At 40.3% G+C, this 20,856-nt stretch overlaps 1 protein-coding gene across 1 annotated transcript; it reads right to left on the bottom strand.

The window, feature by feature from the left end:
* Positions 1–9,052: 9,052 nt before the first annotated feature.
* On the bottom strand, positions 9,053–16,184 carry rps19 (ribosomal protein S19). The gene is made up of 6 exons (XM_042490426.1): positions 16,148–16,184; positions 15,286–15,356; positions 14,958–15,058; positions 12,559–12,742; positions 11,819–11,873; positions 9,053–9,108 (listed from the first exon to the last, which is right to left on the bottom strand). The coding sequence occupies exons 2-6, from the start codon at positions 15,354–15,356 to the stop codon at positions 9,079–9,081; spliced, it is 441 nt and encodes a 146-aa protein (XP_042346360.1). The 5' UTR covers positions 16,148–16,184; the 3' UTR covers positions 9,053–9,078.
* Positions 16,185–20,856: the final 4,672 nt, after the last annotated feature.

Below are 20,856 nucleotides of genomic sequence, written 5' to 3'. Positions count from 1 at the left end.
AGTTTTCTTGTTTTAACTCTCGTAAGTCTCAAACTCTTTACTATGCTGAAAGGAAACTCTTTTCAAATCCCGACACCCCATCTTACTTTCTCTATAATTAAATAAACATATTTGAATTTTGAAACTTAAGCGTGTGGAAACTCCCTCTTAATAAAAGCATGAACGGGGTTCATCCAGGATCTTATACATTAAGACAATTTATTATTAAGTCTTTAAGATTTCTCTTCATAAACAGAAAACAAATTTGAAATTTGTCTTGGATCCCACAACGTCAACATAAAAACTGTAGATGTACAATAACGACTATATAGGCTACTGGGCAGAAAGATGGTATCTATTTAGCTCAGTGGAATTGCTCGCCTTACATACACACCCAAAAAAGTTTCTAGCTTTTGGGTTTATTTCCGAGGTATGTGACCGTGTGATGTTTCTCCCACTTGGCTACTGGACTTTACATTGTGATGACCTCAATAGATTTTTTGAAATCGCTTTTGTCAGCTTAAGAGAAAGTTTTACTAACAGAAAATTTTCGCAGATTAAACAAAAAAAAAGTAAAAATGGAGTCACAACTTTGGCAGCTCGATCTCCTGTCAATAGTTTTGCAGTCTCCTTTATAATGGTGGTCTTTGGGAAAAATGCCTTTTGGGCTGCAATACTGCGAGTGACCATTAAGAAAAAAATGGAAGCAAGGAGGAGCAGTGTTTCTGAGGGCCTGATAAATACAAACAAATATGAAAATACAAAACACATGAATACAAAAATTCAAAACATTTCAAAACATTTAACAAATCAACAAAACGATGCTACCAACACTACAAATCCCATCACACACTGCAACAAACTAATCATTACATTCAGTGTTCGACCATGATATACGGAGCCATACTCTAATTTAATAGGTTGCCAGACTGAAGATGAAAAGAGTTCCTAAACCTGTTCTATTGAGACTGGACTCTAAATCTCCTGAGTGAAATGCTGATATTCCTCAAAAGTGTGAGAGGGATCAGACGTAATATTAACAACCAGAAACAACTTTTTTTTGTAGTATACACAATTTGAAAACTTGAGTCAAATGTTTGTCTGTTTCTTCATTGGTAAGTACTTGCTATGATTTGTCTGCTTACAGTGTCACCTGTCAGAATTTTGGGGTATTAACTGCAATTTATAAGTAGTAATGATTTAGGTATTTCCCCACGCAGTGGTTTTACACACAGAGATCTGGTGTCTTATCTACACTATAGGCCTTCCAAATTCAAGTGCTAGTCTGATGTGTTTCAAATGATTCATTGGGATTTTTCCTCTGGGGACCATGAATGGCGGTAAAACATTTCACCGCACTTCACTTGCAATTCATCAAACAGTTGTTGAGATCTTTCAGCCGAGACCGAAGTGCTGGACCGACCGACTGGCATTTCTTTCCCTAGGGTCATGACCAACCTTGCAAAAAATGCAATGTGTCTGGGTTAGTCATGCCGAGTGCATCTGTTAGTAAAAAAAACGAAATATCTCAGTGCTACAAGTTGGAAATTTCCCACCATGAATTATCCATTTTATTACTTCATTAAATTTAGACATTGAAAACCAATTTAGATATTTGAATATCCTGGAATCTGTTTTCTCAGGCTCATTACTGCCATGAGCCTGCAGCAGTTTTCCAGTCAGGCGCTCGTGTTTACAGTAAATCCAACATGACATGAAACTCAGCAAAAGGCCACAGAGTGCAAGGTTAGCTCATCCGATCACTGTACATGGAGCATGCTCAAGAGAATCTCAGCTTTCTCCTCACAAATGCACTAAATCTCAAAATTGCCTCTACAGTGTAACACCAGCAAGAGACCTGACAGGGCTGTGGGTGATGAGAAATCTGGTGTCTTAGATACTGAGCTTGGTAAGCGAGTTCAGGCTGCTCTGTTGGTTGAGTTCATACATATCTTGGTCAGTTTCGGACACCTCTGCATGGCATTTCTTTGGAGATTCCTCCTCCCTCCCACAGACTCATGGGAAGATAGGGAGAGATTGTGAGATAGATAGAGAACTGATGAAGCACAGAGCTACAAACACACACTTCCCCCTATCTCAGTCTGTCACTGTGTCAACTATCTCCACAGCCATTCGTGTCACACTGGTGTCTAGCTGTCTCCCTCTGTCACTCTTTTGTTCTGTGCAGGAGAAGGCACTGGGCCGCAGCATCAAAGTACGAATGACTTGAAAGCTCTGATCTAAAGGTGCACACACACAAGCACAGGCACATCATAGGAGGAATATGGCCGACACGCACATACAGAAGACACACTGTGCAATTCAGTCAGTTCATCTGGCTTTGTAGCCAGCATCTGTTCTGCGCCCTGTCATCCTCCCTCTGCACCCCACCCTCTGTGACAGGTGGAGGGGATTCAGACCCACAAGCTATGGAGACACACACAAAGCTCACAGAGACCCCAAAGTCACTGACACATGGTTAGTGTTTCGCCTACACACACACTCATACATACACACCTGCTGTGGGGCAGCGCTACAGTGCCCCATGGTGCCAGGCAGGCTGAGCAGCACGGTGCGTGTTTACACCACCTGCTTTCAGGCCAAACACAAGATGAGGGATTAGCGCTGACAGCACACAGAGGAACAGCAACACACATACAGTAGACAGATGTATATAAAACCCTTTAAACTATCCGGGAAGTCAGCAAGGTCAAACTTATTATTTCTTCCACACACACAAAAAAAACAAACCCATCCATCACTCAGCTTTTACACACCCCCTGGGACAGATAAGTGTGTAAAGCAGGCTTCTTGTGGCTGAGGAGTTTTCTCAGACTTGTAATGCAGAGGGCATCAACCCAGCTCTCTGCTAAAACAGCACTGACCTTTGGGCCTCAGACTAATTTCTATAAACACACTCCTGCAGACTGGGGCTGACCCTCGCCTCACAGCATCAACACACCATAGGACGGCTTTACACTGCATCTGCTGTGTTGGTTTAAAGGGGAACGCAATCTCAATTAAGAATTCCAGTACATTATTTCCAGGGTCTAGGAAAGTTTAATCAGTATTTGTAAACATGAGCTTCTCTCTCTCACAAAGCCAGAAGCCAGAGAAGTCAAACTTGTGATTTAATCAAGTTTAAACTTAGCTACATAGATAATAAATGGATGCCATATTTCATTTGCTTTCTTTTAAAAACCCAAATGAGCTTTGTTTTATTGTAGTGTTTTCAGTTCTGAAACAGAAAATGTTCCCATTTTCACATTCCCCTGAGTGCTCTCTGTGGCCAGCCCCAGCGCCAGGGAGAGGGGATGTGATTCAGATGGGGGGGGGCACAAAAGCATCGCGACAAATGCACATTTTAAACTCAACAGCAGCAACAAGAGCATTCATTTCTAGAAAACGCAGCGCAAATACCACTAAAAACGGCTGAGTATGACCAACAACAACAGTGAGTGAAGACACATGCTGCGCGTAATTACGCACAAACCAACACAACAGCATGACCATCTGCGCTACGTGAAGGCACAGAAGTAGGCACAAATGAACAACAACGCAACAGCATGACAAGAAAGACTGCGTAAAGTGGCACAACTTCACATTGCGTAAAGCCGCGTCGGCTAACTGCACACCAAAACCCACCACAACAACAGTTGCGTAGGCCCTATACTAGACCAACCAGCAGATCACAGGCAAACAAATACGCAAAATACACAGAAACAACACTACAATGTACAGCAACGAACAGCAGACAGGAGATAAACATGTAAACAGTCAACTCACCCTCCCAGTCAGTGCTGCTCCGCTCCTTAAAACTAAAAAAGCTGGAGACGCCGTTTTGCTGTGGAATGGGATCTCCTTCACACACACAGTCCTTACACTCATCGTTGCATTTCTGGGTCAAGTCTTCTTCAAAACCGAGTTGACTTAGCTTTGCGCAGATAGAGCATAGGTCTTCGCTGAAAACGGTTTTCAAAGGTGAAAATGAGCCAACACGTGCAACTTATTGGCTAGCTGCTGCAGGTTCAGGATCGTCAGCTGCTGCAGTTCTCTCACCTGATTATGTCCTCAGCTTTAAGCCATTTTTGTATATCCATTTTAACTTAAAACAGAATACTGCCACTGCCATTTTTTTCTGTTTGTTTGTTTGTTTGTTTACATAGTTGCTCCACTGTGACCGGTTTGAAAACGTGCACGTTAGTTGGGCGTGCAGAGACGTCAAATGGGCGGCGCCCTTAATGTCGGGCCTGTGCGTGGCCCTGTCTTCACTGCCTGTTCATGACAGGTACATTGCTAGTAATGCCGTCTTTAATAAAAAGTACTATTAAATACTTGCGAAGGGAAACTTAATGCAGCATAGGAAAAGTTATGGTGATCCAGGTTTCAAAGGGTTAAAACAGTTGCTATGAGTTGCAGACCATGGAAAGATGATGTTGCCAATGGTAGTTCAAGTTCGGCCATCGAAACAGGAACAAGAGACCACTGTGGTCCTACTGTGGCAAAATGGTGCTGTTGTTTGGTTCTGTGCTAAAATGAAAGGTGGTGTAAGACAGGGACCTTATAGCGGCCCTCTAACACAGTTTTTGTATAAAAGAGGTTAGTATCACGTCTAAGCAGTAGGCGATTTAAGCAGGAACAAAGTTGAAGCGACACCCCCATTGTTAGCAAAGTGATTAATATGGCTCCCCCCTTAGTACTCCACCACCCATCCAGTCCGGATCCAGACACCAACACACTGAAAGAGGACATTCTTAACTTTTGTAGTGATATTGATATTGGATTTGCTCTTCAAATATTAACCAAAATACATCACATAACATAATGACTGTTTCTGAATCACGAGAAAAATGCTTTTCAAGTCTGCAGTACAGTACCAACAAAGATTCCTGAAGAAGCCCATTGGCCTAACCCTTTAAAACCTGGGCAAATTTTCTTGATTTCTGTCAAAAACATGGAAAGAATGCAATAAATTTAAGAACAAATGACTCATAAATTAACAAGTTTATTAAAAAAAAAAAAAAAAATGACCTGAAAACCAGCACAAAAATGGGAAAGTAAAAACAGCAACAACATATAACATAGCATATAATTACAAAATTAATAATATTTTAAATACTTTTTTAAAAAATAGTTAAACAGTTTTCACTCACTTAAAAAAATAAATAAATTATATATATATATATAAATTATATTGATAATACATATATACACAATATACACACACACACACATATATATATATACACATACATACATACATACATTACATATATATATATATAAATAATTTAAAAAATTGGTTGCTCATTGCCTTTCCCCCATGTTTTTGAAAGAAATCCAAGTGATTTGCTCATGTTTCAAAGGTTTGAATAAATTATTAAATGTGTGGGTGTGCATGCTGTGCTCCGGGGGCTGTCCTATTGTTCGTGAGAAGAGCTGTGTCCATTTAAAAAAAAAAAAAGAAGAAGAATTAGCTCTGCTTCACATGACAATATTCACAACTTGGATTGATGTTTAAAATGAAAAACTCTTTGATTCTTGTGGTCGGTCCCTTACAGACTTAAGTTAACCAGATCCTCACCTACTGTCTGTGACGCCTCTCCCAAGTCAGTCTATATAAAGCACTTCCAGACTTAATACCTGATGACATAAATTTAAATTTTAGAACTCTCGTTTTTGGATTTGGGAGAGTTGTTTATGTTTACTAATATTTTTGGGCCATCTTAGATCATCTAACTAAGAAGGATGAATTTTGAGAATGGGCGTAGATCCCCTTTAACCACTGGCTTGCACAAGAAGACTCAAGCTTTATTACAGACTACAGACAAGAACAGAACTCAGTACTTGAGTTTATATGATCAGTACAAAAAAAAGATCTAAACACAAAACTGAATGCGACTAAGGTTTTGGAAATCTACAAACACTGAATAGAAACAAAAGATCATGCTTTTGATAAGAAAGCAGTGTAGTCTGAGGAAAGCATTGTGTTGTGCGACAGGAAGGGCTGATGTTATCTCAGCTAACCCAGAAACAGATTCAGTGGGATCTTTGCCAGCTTTTCCCAAAGAAAACTCAGTTAACTTGGTATGCCAGAGACTGGGAATGCTGGGAAACTTTCTGAGGTATGTCTTGTCTTCTGGGGAAAACATGCCAGAGGGCATGAAGCTGTGGGTTGACAATGTGTATGTGTGTGTGTGTGTGTGTGTGTGTGTAGGAGCTCTCCTGATAGTGGTTCTATTTTAGAGAGACTTGTGCAGTGGAGACATTTCTTAGTTATCTGCTGTTTCCAGCCCCGAGGAGGTGAGAGGCAGGTCTGCATCCATTCTCAGTGTGATCAAGCTGAGCTGCCAAAGAATTGGGAGAGTGGGTAGGTGCAGCCACCTCCACACATACACACACACACACACACACACACACACACACAAACACACGGCACAACAAACCACTTGGATGTGCATTTGTTTAAGTGGTAATTGTTCCACAGCAGTAATTGCTATAGTGAAGCCTGCAGATAATTACGCAGCACACAATGACAAATCAGTGCACAAACAAGTTGACTGACTGGAGCTGAAACCAAATTAATGCCATATATGGATGCACAAAGCACACAAAGGTGAGCAAGCACACACAAAGTCAAAACAGTAGCGCGTGAACAAACATGGCAGACCTCCTCTGGTGAATTCCACACATTGCTCTCTACCTCTCAAGGACATGTTTATCCTCTTCTTTTCCAAATTACAGGGTAGAAGAAAAAGAGGGATCATAAAGGGGAAAAAGGGGGAGGGAGAGAGGGATGGGCCAGGGGAGGGTGAGACGATGGGTTCAGGTGTTCTGAAACAGCTGGTATTCAAAATGAAAAAGCAAAGCGGACGTACGGAGGACAGGATGATGGAGATGAGTAAGAGACAGGGTGTATAATAAGACCAGAGTTTAATATTTCCTGAGAGACGTGCAGAATAATTGATGGAGACTATTGTGATTGACATGATAGATTAGACAGCCGTGTGCTCAGTTGGACGGAGCAGTGCAGCACACTGCATCACATGAGGTGTGTACTGTACACAAACACATACAGTGGATGACAGACTGCCTGGCACAGCAGGCTCATTGTCCAGGGATCTGCAACACACAATATCTTGCAAACACAGGACCAAAGTATAAGCTTGCACACACACACACACACACACACACACACACACACACACACACACACACACACACACACACACACACACACAGAGTGAGCACAGCAGGCTGCATACAACAGCTCAGCTCTGTCAGCAAACAATGCCTTCTGGTTATTGTTCTTCAAATCTGGACATGAATTGAGTCAACAATATAAAAGCAATCTGTATTATCTCAAAGGGGACACAGATATATGTGAACAGTGCACTGCACTTTCCCCCTGCTCTTCTCATTTGGTTGTGCTTGTAGTTTTGTTGCCTCAAGGCGAGTTGACAAAAAAAAGGAAAGAGCCAGCTCATGAAGCTCCGCTGGCCCAAATTGAAAATGAGAAAAAACAGATTGGATGTTTTACAGTCAATTGGCCCGACACATTACACTTCTCTGTGGAAGCTCCTGAAGCTGTTACAATAAACACAATCTGAGGAGTGTTGTGTGTTGCACATAATGTTGGAGTTTAACAAATTTGGAAAACACTGCCGATAGAAATGAACTCTTACAACTGTACGCACACATCTGCACCTCAAATTACACTGGAAAAATGTCGGGCTTTTTAACACACTACATCTGTTTATAACAACAGACTTCCACTATTCCTCTGAAACAGACTGTAGCCATTAGACTAATAAGTGTTATTGCTTCTAGTGCATGATCAGGCTCCTCTAAGGCAATCACCCCAAAGTGCACATATAGCCTGATAGATATTCTATAGGCTTTGGCACCCTCTGCAGGATCTCAGAAGCACCGCCAAATTAAATCACTCAAGTGCTTCCACTGATTGAGCTCAGTGCAAAAAAATGTGCCAGTGCGACTCCTTAGAAAAGAGTGAGAAATTATATTTGCTTGACCAAGCTGGAACCCCATTATTTCAAAGCCATTGATTTTAAAAAGGGCTGTTTTTAAATCCACCTGTGAGGTCATTTACTATCTAGGCTTAATGGGACAAATTAGACACACCTGAAGTGGCAGTAATGGCCAGCTTTAGATGAATGACACATCACCCGCGTACATTTATGAATACAGGGTTCATTTCTTGAGTTTTTCATAACATCCCAGTAATCTTATCAGTGACCATGTTAAAAAACTAACTGTACAGTATTTGTTCAATGTCATTAACATTGTCAAGTTTGTTTAGGCTGCTGTTAGCAGTTTGAGTCTCTAGGTGGCACTGTGGCCCCAAATGAAACAGCTAAATCATGACATCATTCCTTAGCAGCTATTGAACTGTCAACTGTGTTGATTATGGAAATGTAATCATCTGCCTTTATTAACTGAACAATTTTCCTTGGTTGTCATGGTATCGTGGATCAATCTGAACAAACTCCATCTGATACATGAACATAGCAGTAGAGGAAAAAAAAAGATTAAAATGGGAGCTAAGTATTGTGACAGGAGACAGCGTTTGGCCGCTGATGACAGGCTGCATTGGCTCCCTGATGGAGCAGCTCCCAGGAAGCCTTTTCAAACTGCTTAATGAAACTGCACCCTGTGGTGAGCTTTTGCTGGTTACAGGATATGAAGATCTGAGAAAAACCAGTGGCCATTTACTGCCCTTTCCACTAAATGACATTTAAACCAGGCGGCCAGAAACCAGCTAAGGATGATTTCATGCGGTATCTTGCCGCCCTCTTGCCAGCTGAATTCCAAGTGTTCACTTTAGCAGAAAATAACTGATCAGGTCAACTATCGCGCCCTTTAAAATCTCCCCTTGGCCAATAAATTTGGCTTAACTTCAACAACTCCCGTGAAATATGAGCACAAAGACCCATTCAAGCAATTTCTTTGTCAGACAAGGTGAGCAGAGTAATTCAAAATACTGAGCAGACCATTAACGCCCTCAGGTTCATCTTCATTGTTCACACAAGTTAAAAACAAAGAGCACACAGCATTTGACTTTCTCCAAAAAAAGATTTATTAAACAGTTTTCTTGTTTGCAGCTGCGACCTGTGAAAAACACAAGAAAACAACATGAGGTAAATTCATAAGTGTAAGAACAGTCAAGGTGTTGTAGTCTTTGAAAACTTGTCCTCAAATCGGCATCCAATTGCTGTGGGGAAAAAATAGCATTTTAATGGTTTCATTTTGCTGCCACTGTTGGCGCAAATGATCCCAACTATTAAAACTCATTTGTATCAATCACAATCAAATAAAACCTCCCATCTGTTTAATATTCTACTGGTTTACTGTTTACTTGAAAATTTCTCACCACATTAGGGCCTGCCGCAATATTGTGTTTGAACAGGAAATGTGCAACTTAAGGAGGTAAGATGCTATCAAAATGCAATTTCATGGGGACTTGAGTGAACACGGTTTGGAGGAGAAAGTGTGTTTCAGCTGATGCCAAAAACACTATGAATATTCTGACAGTACATGGAAGAAAGTGCGCTTGCAAGGGAAAATGCATCAATCTGTTAAAAAGCCATCAGAATCTACAACACACAAGGGGGGCTTCGTCAGGAGGAAGCGGAGCCGCACCAACATGCTTTGTGCCAGTTTTGTGCAGCAGGTAGGCGGGGCTGGGCCCAGGTCTGCTCATCTGCATACTGCTCATTAGCATGGGTAAACAAGGAGAAAACTGATGCCATACGGCAGACTCGCCAAGCGTGAAATTCCCTCCACATGTTTACCCCTTTTACCCTTGGATTATCACAACATTGCTGCCTCTCCTGATTTTTGACAAGGCCCAACTGCGGTTTGTTTTTTAGTGAAGGCGAAACAAACAATGTCCGTAGTGTGCCACATAAGACACATAACTCACTTGGCTGCCAGAGGAACATTTGCCCAAGGACAAGTGCCTTTAAAAAGCCTCGCATGCTGAAGTGACTCTGGGGCCCTGTACTCCCGCAACAGACGAGGTGTCGCATCAGAGCAAAGGGATGGTATTTCTGTGATCACACACGCTTAAGGCACCACCCCGAGTGTGTCTGAACGTAACAGAAAATGCCACAGTGTGTCACACGCAGCCAGTCACTGCAAAAAACAACCTTTGCCTGTCCAGCATGAGGCTGTGATGATATTCATTCAACAGCTCGGTAGCCTGATACCAGACAATTTAAATTCTAGCAGGTTAGAGCGGGCTGTGCCACACATACTAAAGCCGCTCAGCACAATGGTGACCATTTAAAGCAGTGGGAAGTCCACACCCCTTTGTGTTTTTTCATTTTTGAGACAGTAGGAAACGAGTGGAGTCACAGGTAAGAGGGGTCTGGTGGGATTCAATTCTCAGCCACCAAACTGTTTATGGCAGCCAGTGAAAAATGCACAACACAGATCCAGGCTACATTTAAGATATTTCCCTTACTGCAGATGTCATGACAGAACATTATCTAAGGTCACAATCACACCACACTGAGTTTAAGCTCTTAAATGTACTATTAAAGGCTTAAGTGTCGCTTAATATGTCATTTGACTTTTGAATCTTTACACTGGTTACAAAGTTGAACCAAATGCAACGAAATGTGTTAAAAGACGTGTGGCAAGTTGGTTGCAGAGAAGTAGTGAAGCACAATGAAAGTGTTAAACGGGGGACGGCAAATCTGTTTTCTTTTTAAAACAACTTTTTCGTACAATACAATTTTGTGTTAAGCTGTGGAGGATTTGAGGCAAGAAACAGATCAAGTGCATAACAGTATCAGTGCAGATGCCATGTCTGCTCATTAGTATTCGCACAGAGGATCAGTAAATGGACTTGTCCGTTTCAGAAACCACAACAGACTCACTACAAATGACACTGTCCTTGTGAAATCAACATCTTTTAAAAAATGTTTGTTACAACCAGTTTCTGCACCCCTCCCGTTGTGTTCTGTCAACCTTAATTACTTCAGTTTGTAAGGCTTGGCCCTCTGTATCACAGGCGATGAGTCCACAATGTTAAAATATAAGACATACAGGACACATTACTGTATGAGTAAATGCACATAACAGTAGGCAACATGCTCATGCAGTTCTGGGTACACTATTATAAAAGCATTTATCACTGTAGGGCTGTGGTGATATTCTTATCTCTCAATTTGATTCTATACTGATACTTGGGTGTTAATTCGATAAGAATGGCGATTTTTAAGTATTGTGATTCTACAAGTATTGCAATTCGATATTACAATTTACTGCAATTCTCTATTTTTTTAAACTAGACTATGAGGAAAAAGTTAAATTAATATACTTCGTAAGACTGTATATCATGGGGCATATTTTCAAAAACATCTGATGTCAATCTATGGGATTATAGAAGTATTATACACTGCATAGTAAAGTGGTATACTAACTAATTAATACTTAAGTCGTCTTCTTCTGAACACCTTTATTCCAGTAAAGCACTTTCTGACCTTGCTCTGTGAAAAGGTGCTACAATAAATTTTACTTTTTAATATTTAAAATGGGTTTAGTCTTATTCCATTGTAGAACTGCCCACAACAGACACTTTAGTAGTACACTGCATCAGCTGATCCACACAACAGCACATGGCACTACTGAACACAGGTGACACAGCGAAGAACATGTAATAACCCAAGTAGTAAAACAACTCAGATAATTGAGAAAAGGCCTTTATGTATGGTTTTGCCTAGACTTTTTCTAAAATCCAAGTACTCAAATAATCAAGTTACTTTCATGTATGCATGCCAACACTATCAGTAAAGAAAGGTTAGTTTCTCACCTGGCCAGCAATTCTATCCAGATCTCTGGTTCCCTGGGAGGTCAGTCTGCGACCACTGAAAGAAAAGGAGAACAGCAAAAATTAAGAACAGGAAAGACAGGCAGCAGAATACATCAACCAACATTATTTAGTCAAAGCATACAGAAAACGCATACACCTATAACAACCACTTCTTCACACCACATTGACCACAGTGTCAGTCAGGAAAAGCCACACATCAATATTCCATCCATAAACACTGGTAAAAAAATTCTCTCAATATCAACCACAAAAGGGAGGCAATTCAAAATGGAATTTCATTTTCCTGCCCGCTTGAACCGAATAAAAACCAAGCCATCCAATTACTCCTCTCGTTACAGTGATTACATCTTTATTGCAGACTCTAAGCAAACACTCAAGCTCAAGTGTTTAAAGATTTTACTTATGCAGCATCACATTAACAGGTCGCTTTAACATCATGGTTCTTCAAAGATGAAAACAGCAGTAATTCAAGAGTGAGTGACCACGTGTGCAGAGAAAGGTGTCGACTACTCTTTGCAAACCTTAGCCCCAAAACACACATCACATAAATGCCACCTGAGTCGTGCAGTCAGTTTGACTCCACATGCAATTTTACAATTGTGTGCTTGTGAAGTTACTTGCCACTCAAACAGGCTATGTTTTAACAAACGAATGTATAAACATTTCTAATTTTAAATTTAAGATCTTATCTCATGGATATAATTAATAGAGGCACTCACCCATTGGGATCCTTCTCAATCATCTTGAGCAGCTCGAGGGCCTGCAGCACCTTACGAGCCACATTTTTGGATCCTACACTGTAATGGGCAGGGCACACGCCGTTCCTCTGGCGACTTCCATAGATCTTGGTCATGGAGCCAACACCAGCACCTCCACGGAGGTACAGGTGACGGACTGTGGATGCTGAGGGAGCAGAAGAGAGGAGGGTGTTATGTAGGGCTGGATATTGCCAAGAAGCTCACAACTCAATTTCGATTCTTTGGGTCTCGATTCGATATTGATCCAGCCGCCTCGATATCAATTCAATTATGTGTGCTGATGTCAGAAATGCCCAGATAATTCATTCCAATACCTTCTGATATGTGTTCAATGAAGCATGCATTATATATATATCGACTTAGAACAAACTGATACCAAAACTTATTGCACCATTACATTATTCTTTATTAAATAAAAATTAAAACTAAAATTAATTTGAAGTACAGAAAAGTGCACATTTTTGCCTGAGCCGAACTTAAAAAAAGTAACAAACATTTATGCAGGATTTCTCAACCTGCATTTGGGTGTGGCTAAAATGGTCACGTCGTATTATTGCAGTGTTTTAACACTGACTCACGAGGCTCATACACCACGCAACTACTATCGACTTTGCGTATCCAAACTTAGGCTTTTAATGTTGTCAACGCTGATTTTACCACACTGCTACCTCGCACCACTATCGCCATTATAATGAATAAACAACAGACATTGTTTCGGGGTCGAGCGGGGCTTCTGAACAACGTCAATCACACTTCCGCGGCACTCACACTGCCCGCACAGGAGCGGTCATCATTACAACAGAAATAATCGATTTCAGGATTTTATGAATCGATATTGAATTGGCAATTAACATATTGCAATGCATTGATGAATTGATTTTTTTTAACCAGTCCTAGTGTTATGATGCACTTTCAGTAACAATATGTTGCTTTGATGGTTGCCTCTCATAATGGTATGATAGAGCTGCTTGGATAAGTGGGCTTGTGGCCTCAGTAAGAATTAAAGACAGGAAAATTAATAAGTTATTGATTTTATGTTTCATGAGCAATGCACTGAAGCAAGAAATTAACAGAACAAATTAACTCCATAAAGTACTAACAGTTTATCTCAGGAGGATGTCAATGAGCAACTAAAGATGGCCCAAAATTTGCAAGAAATCAGTAAAAAATAAAATAAAATAAATACTTTTAAGTTAGGAAAAACAAAAATAAATAATTGAAAGAAATGGTGCTTAAAAATGTCAATATGTTCAGGGGTTTAAAGTTTGAATGCATGTGAAAGGTGTCTGAAAGCAGCACAAAAATGTTATGTCTATCCAGGTTTCAAGGGGTTGCGCTATGGCATACGAAATGGTTTGAGTTTTAACCGTTTCACAAACAGAAGCCAAATGATGAACATAAGTCATATTTCTATAATCTTTCATAAGATGACATCTAAAGAAACCTAATACCAAAACACCTTGCTTGACTACATATCACCAGGGATAAGTGGTGTATTTGATTAAACCGTTAAATCAAGATATGTTCTTTATACAGGCTGTCAATCATTCCTGAGGTTGCAAAAGCATTCTATAAGCCACCATGAAGGCACATTCAGTTGGGTTTCAAATCAAAGCAGGCTTTGTGCTGACACTTACGGAGCCAGGTAAGCCCACACAGCATTCATGGCAGCCACAACTTCCATATGAAATCTACAAACTTCCATACATCCTTTAGTGACGTCAAATGCAGCAAGAGTCCTTCAGGGACCGCAGCATCAGCCAACAACAGCAAGATGTTGAATTAGATTGCTCTGCTGTATAAATACTGGTTGCAAACAACTTCAGATATTTACAGAACCTAAGCTTATCGATAAGCCCTAGCTGAGCCATGCCGGTATACTAGACTTTTACAGCCGATAGCCAATGCCATTTTAAATGATGACCAGCAACCTTTGAACAATGAATTTCAACTTCTCCCATCTGGAAAGGGGTTTAAGTCACAAGGAGTAAAATCAAGCTCTACAAAAACTGTTTTATTCCAGCTGCCATTACAAAGGTGAACAAGCTGTGAGGAAATTGCACACTGCAAATATAATTTGAGAGTCTGTGTTTATCATTTATTTATTCATAGTTTGTAGATTGTTTTACTTTAGGGTTGTTTTTTTTTCTAGTTCAGTATTTAAATTGGTATTTATTACATATTTAACACTTTGAGCACTTTAGCACTGGAAACTTTAATCATCTCGTCATGTTTCATCCTGTATGCTGTCTGCGGTGTCTGAAACTATTAATGAATGCCTTGTACTTTATATAGCTAACCAAATCTAAAGTAATCTGAACACTGATGGTCAGTGGAAATCAACATAAATGTGAACTTACCAGCTCTGATGTAGAACCAGTTCTCATCACTGGGGGCCAGCTCCTTGTGCTTACCCAGCTTGACAAGGTCTACCCAGTCAGGCACCTTCAGCTTTCCTGATCTGGGGACAGACAAGACATGCCATCATGTACTAAACCGTAGCACAATCCCATACCTATTTTACAGGTAGAATTCATTTCTGTGGTCCAACACTGCTTGTTAGCACTACCTACAACTAAACATTACATTGTGGTAAAGTGAGGATGGGTGCAAGCCCACCGAAAACTACATTGACTGTGTGATCGCTCGATTTATAGAAACAATGTGTGTAGAAAACAGAATACTCACTTCTTCAGGAAGGCTGCCAGGGCACGGACAAACTCCTGCTGGTTGACGTCTTTCACTGTGACACCTGGCATCTGATCGAGATTTAAAAATACATTTAAGTTACGTTAACCACCTCCTGACATACAGCAAAATAGACTGGAACTTGGTTACTGATATACAACTTTTTTTCTGCACAGAGGATGATGTTCACCGTGCGGCACAGAGGGACAACGTGACCTGACAGTACACGAAACATGCTGGATGCTGATCATCAGTTTCTTATGAGGGTATCACTGACCGGCTCTTCTCAATAACGGATGCGATTAACAATAATGACATAACAATATCACTATCCAAACGCCGAGCCTACAATTTGGGGCTAATACATGCGCGTGGGCTCTTGGTTACACGCGTCAAACCGGCATTAGCTTCCCTTATAGCCTGAATATTAGCGCTCGTTAGTATGCTAACGTTAGCGGATTCGTCTCAGAGATTAAGATTTTGCCTTGAACCCTCACCATTTACAAAAACACTATACTTCAAGATCACAATACCCTTCAAAATATATCCGTCCAGGCAATATCCATATTAACTTTACATTTCAGCGATAAACAGAAAGTTAATTCGGCACCGCTAGCCACCAGCTAGCAGGCCTCAACGAGGTAGCATGGGGGCAGCCATTACATATAGCTCTATGCTATGAGCGCAAACATTCAAATAAATTCCATGCAAAAACCACTATACACGTCGAAAAACCTCTCTTAACGCTAAAACATTATTTTGTCTGTGCGTTATGTGCTCCCTGGTCACTTTTGGGGGGTAAACGCTACAAATTTGAGGCAGTTTTCAGTCATATAACCGAGGGAGAAATCTAGCGCTTTACCTTGCTTGTGGACAGCGAAGGGAAGAGGGTAGAACGGGGTTTCCAACTGATGTTAAAACGGGCAGATCTCGTTCCGTATCGCGAGACTGGAGCGTTGTTTTACCCACCGCTGCTTTTCATCATTCCATGCATTCTATGTCATTTCTTTAATAACTTCCCAATTTTACACAGAAAAACTTGGATAAGCACAGAGCAATTCGCTGATCTTCCATAGTCATTGAAACCCAACTTGTATTGAGGTATTACGCTAACCAGTTAAATCTAGATTTGTTAATATGCTTATACAAAACATCAGAGACAAAGAGGTTATTTTGAAACAAATTCTGGAGCCACAAGTATCATCTTTCACCCTTTGAAAACCTGGGTAAACAACAACCAAAAAAATACAAACAACAACAAAAAGGAGAAAACAGGGGAATGACCTGGAAAAATAATCTGCATAAAAATTATAATTATTCTGTAAAATAATTTTAAATGTATAATTATGATATCTAGATGTATAGTTCTTTGGAAATATTTCCTAGCTTTAACCCCCACCCCAACATTTGACTAAATCTACACATATTTTTGCAATTTGCAGGATATTTGTTGCCAAGTTGATCAAAGGTTGAAATACTTGTTAAAAAAGAGCAGCATATTGTCCATTCAGGTTTCAAAAGGTTGAACTGAGGGCACACAGAAAGGATACATGTAGCCTGTTGTAATAGTGTTAAATTAGGGACTGTGCATCATTTATGAGAGAGGAGGGGGAGGTGCAAAATTGTAAAGGCACTCCAAATAGTTCATTAAGGTCTGTGGAAGGAGTTGTGTTTTTTGATTTGGTGAAAAGCTCCCAAAACCACACCATTTATCATAGAAAGAAACAGTGAAATATGGATATTTATGGTGTTGGGAGGGTAATGTTTTTTTGACAGTCTCTCTGGGAAGCTAAAGGAAAAATATTTGTTACTCCAGGGAGTCATAATACACACAGACACACAGACACACACACACACACACACACACACACACACACACACACACACATATATGAACACAGAGTCACACTGAGCCACCCTCTACTCTGATAAATAAAGTATAGTTCTTCATTATGATTCTACTTATGTAATCTGTATCCTCCCTGCTCTCCTCAGGGTCTCGACTTCTACATTTGAGCATTGAGTTTGTTGAAGCTATATTCAAACTGCAGCAGGCAAAAGTGACTTTTCTCTAATCTCTGTTTTTGATTTGTATTGTGGGTATGTTTTTGTGAAATTGAACCTCCCTCAATTGGACTCAGCGTGCCCCTGCCTGGAGCTTTGCCCTTTTGGCAGACAGCAGGAGAATGATTTGTATAAACATATGATATGCTTGAATGATTTTTTGGAAATATAGACCCATTTTCGAGGCCATAACTGTTAGCCCCACAGTTCAATGAAGCTGATTTGCATTTAAAAACTAAAGTAAACTGTTTAAGCACACAAAACTCGGTTTTAAACCAATTTTCAGTGAAGAGGCTTCAGGCATTGTCTCTTAGATGTTAGTGGAGCTTTAATAGATTTTTCTATTTGCAGCAGAGTATTATGTATTATTGAATGATCCGTCTAAGATCACAGGAATATCATGGATAATGTAAAGTACACCCCTTAAGATATATTCTTTATCTTTTTAATTCTTGCTGTGTAGGTATCACAGCAATATACTACACACTGGTGTTGTCTGCTTATTCTGTTTCATGGAACAATGCCTTTAGATAAGACTGTGTAAAAACGTCTTCGCTCATCTTTATCATCTCGAGCTCATGCCCACTCCGTCAAAAAGCGAATTGTTTTTGGAGTGAAGAGATACTTCTTATTTTCCTTTGTCTAAGAAAACTGGAGGAATCAAAGAAAATCTGACTGAAATGTTTTTGCCATAAGAGCAAAAAAAAAACCTTATTTCTGTGTGTGTGTGTGTGTGTGTGTGTGCATGCTCATTCGTGCATGTGTGTGTGTGCCTTATTTACATATTTCCCTGGCTGGCAGTGGTTGTGTTGCCCTTTGCACATCTCAGATGGAAAGGGCAGCCGTGCTCCAACATTGACACAATTGATATGTTTGCAGAGACAGGAGAGAGAGATAGGAGGCAGGTGGATAAGCAGAGGTTTATGAATCAGGTTTATATAGGGCAGACAGTTTAGAGTGAGGGAGTGAGAGATAGTGATCCTGGAGGGAAATAAAAAGGCAGCCAAGTCATACAGTGGACAGATTATAGAACGCTGTATAAACTATTTGTGTCCTCGAAGGGCTTCGCAACAGGTAACGGCACCTTTTTTAATCCTAATTTACTCCTTAATATGATATTAACATCCAGACACCACTCGCTTTTGTCACCCTAAAAAGCTCTGACCATGCTAAAAGGCTGGGCCCTATAGCTTGCATGTTATTTCAAAGAGCATAATTGATTAATTAAGGCAATTAATTACACTGGGAGTGACCAGCCACAGATTTGAATGGAAAACTCACACAAGGTGGATTAAACTCCATTAATTACTTCAGTAAATCAATTTGGCTGAGGCCCTTCAAGTGGCGCGACAGGAGACAACTGTGTAAAGTGATTATGAAGTGGTGTAAAGAGGTTATTTCAGCCAGTCACAATTATTATGGAAAAGTGACGACTAACACCCAACGCTCTGGAAAAGGTCAAACTAATTACGTGGAATGGACAGGTGTCATATTGCTCTGGCAAATCTGCTATTTCAATATTCATCCACTCCGCTTTATGTGAGACTATTGTTTGAAAATGCGCTAAAATTAGCTGCCAATCAGTTTTGAATGCATTTGCTTGAAATTGCTCACTTGGGAGAGAGCGTGCGCTTGTGTGATTGAGTGCAATCATTCACGTATTTACGCATAAACGTCCGGGCCTGTTTGTGTTGCAGAGCGTTTGAGTGTGCGAATGATGCATGTTGGGCCGGAGGGAGAAGAGAGGCAAAACAAAGAGCAGCGAAACAGGGGAGAAAAGAGAGTGTTAACAGTATGTTGCCACCCCACTTGGTGCTTGTTGCTGTGTTTGCATGGTGCTCACATCCTCAGTGGAGAAGTTCTGTCGAGTCTGGTCTGGCCTGACCTTTTCACTCTCCAGGCACGTCTACAGCTCTCCAATACCTATCAAAATATCTACTCTCCCCCTGCACATCTCTCTGCCACTAGCATGAACTTGCATCACTATCACCATCCTTCCACACCTGTCCTTTTTGCCTCTCTTGCTGACTGTTTGTTGTGACCTATACCCCTATGTTTGACCTCAAAACCTTTGTTACTCCGTCCTTATCTGTATTCCCTCTATTCTTTAACAATACTGACTGACATAGTGGGTAAATATTCCTTCTCTAAGTTTGACCACTGATAAAGCAAGTTAACGCCGCAGGGGCAGTCTTTGCTCAGACAGCCATGTGGGAACACAGGGCAGCAGTGGCAGCTGGGGTGTGAGTGTATGAGGATGTATTTGCATGAGATCGAATTTTTTTTGTCTTTAATTTTTGCTCTTTCACATCATTATCAGTAATGACTTTTTGAACTGTACCCTTTGCCTTATCAGACTGTCTCTCTCTCTCTCTTTATCTCCCCCAGACATGGAATTCATGTGGCTGTATTTCCTGTGCCAGTGCATCCTATCTGTGTCTGTAATTGTGGTGAGTGTGAGGTTGTGCATGGCGGTCAGCAGCAGTGGTACAGTGGCAAATGCCCAGGAGGTAACCCAGGAGACCAGGCCCCAGCCTGGGAGTGTTTCGTGTTGTCTACGGCTGTGCCTGGGCTGGGTGGGGGCTATAGGAGGCGCAGTCGGGGTCCCTGTGAATGTGCTACTCAACCTGCGAACCCCGCAGTGTCTGTACACATGCATAACGTTAGTGTGTTGCCCCCTGCTCGTCAGACAGTTTACTATGTTCCTGTTAATGATGCTCACACTGGACGCCCATCTGCAGCATCGCTTAACAGACAGGTGAGTCCAGCCCTTTCGTGCAGGAAACTGTCTAAACAGATTACTACAGGGGAATTTAAGTCACTTGTAAAAGATCAAGAAAGTAGCACTCTTGGTCAATGTTATTGCAACACACTGAAATTGAAAATTGCACATATCAATGTATATATATACATATATACATTGATATGTGTGTGCATATATATATATATATATATATATATATATATATATATATGCACATATATATGCATTAATTATTTTGTAAGTGTTTTTACTCCTGTTAAGGCACATAGAAAATTTTTCGAAGTACATTTTTTTAAGCATAACTTTTTCAAGGAGTTTTTCAAATGTCAACTGGGGTGCATTAAAGTGTTCAACTGAACAACTAAACCTATAAAAAAATGAAAATTTATTATGTGAAACCATAAAAATACATTTTAAATGCTGTTAAACTAGTGTGATAACATTTTTTAAGGGATATCAGTACTTTTCAATGCAATGCAAACACGTTAATCCTTTAAAACCTAAGCAAATTACCTTGATTTCTATTAAAAACATGGATATAAGGCACTAAGTAACTTACTGAGAAATGCCCCAAAATTTACAAGAAATTAGTGAAAAGTACAAGGAAATTACTGAAAAATAAACACATCCCCCACAAGGAAATGAACTGGAAAAGAGTGTTTAAAAAGTAATAATTATTCTGTAGCAAATATACATAAAACTATGATAACCATAATTATAGTTTGGACATTTTCCTCTAGCTT

The sequence above is a fragment of the Plectropomus leopardus genome, chromosome 7, assembly GCF_008729295.1.
Source record: "Plectropomus leopardus isolate mb chromosome 7, YSFRI_Pleo_2.0, whole genome shotgun sequence".
Lineage (NCBI taxonomy): Eukaryota > Metazoa > Chordata > Actinopteri > Perciformes > Serranidae > Plectropomus > Plectropomus leopardus.
The sequence above is the reverse complement of the archived record's forward strand: the minus strand, read 5'-3'. Positions and strand labels throughout refer to the sequence as shown.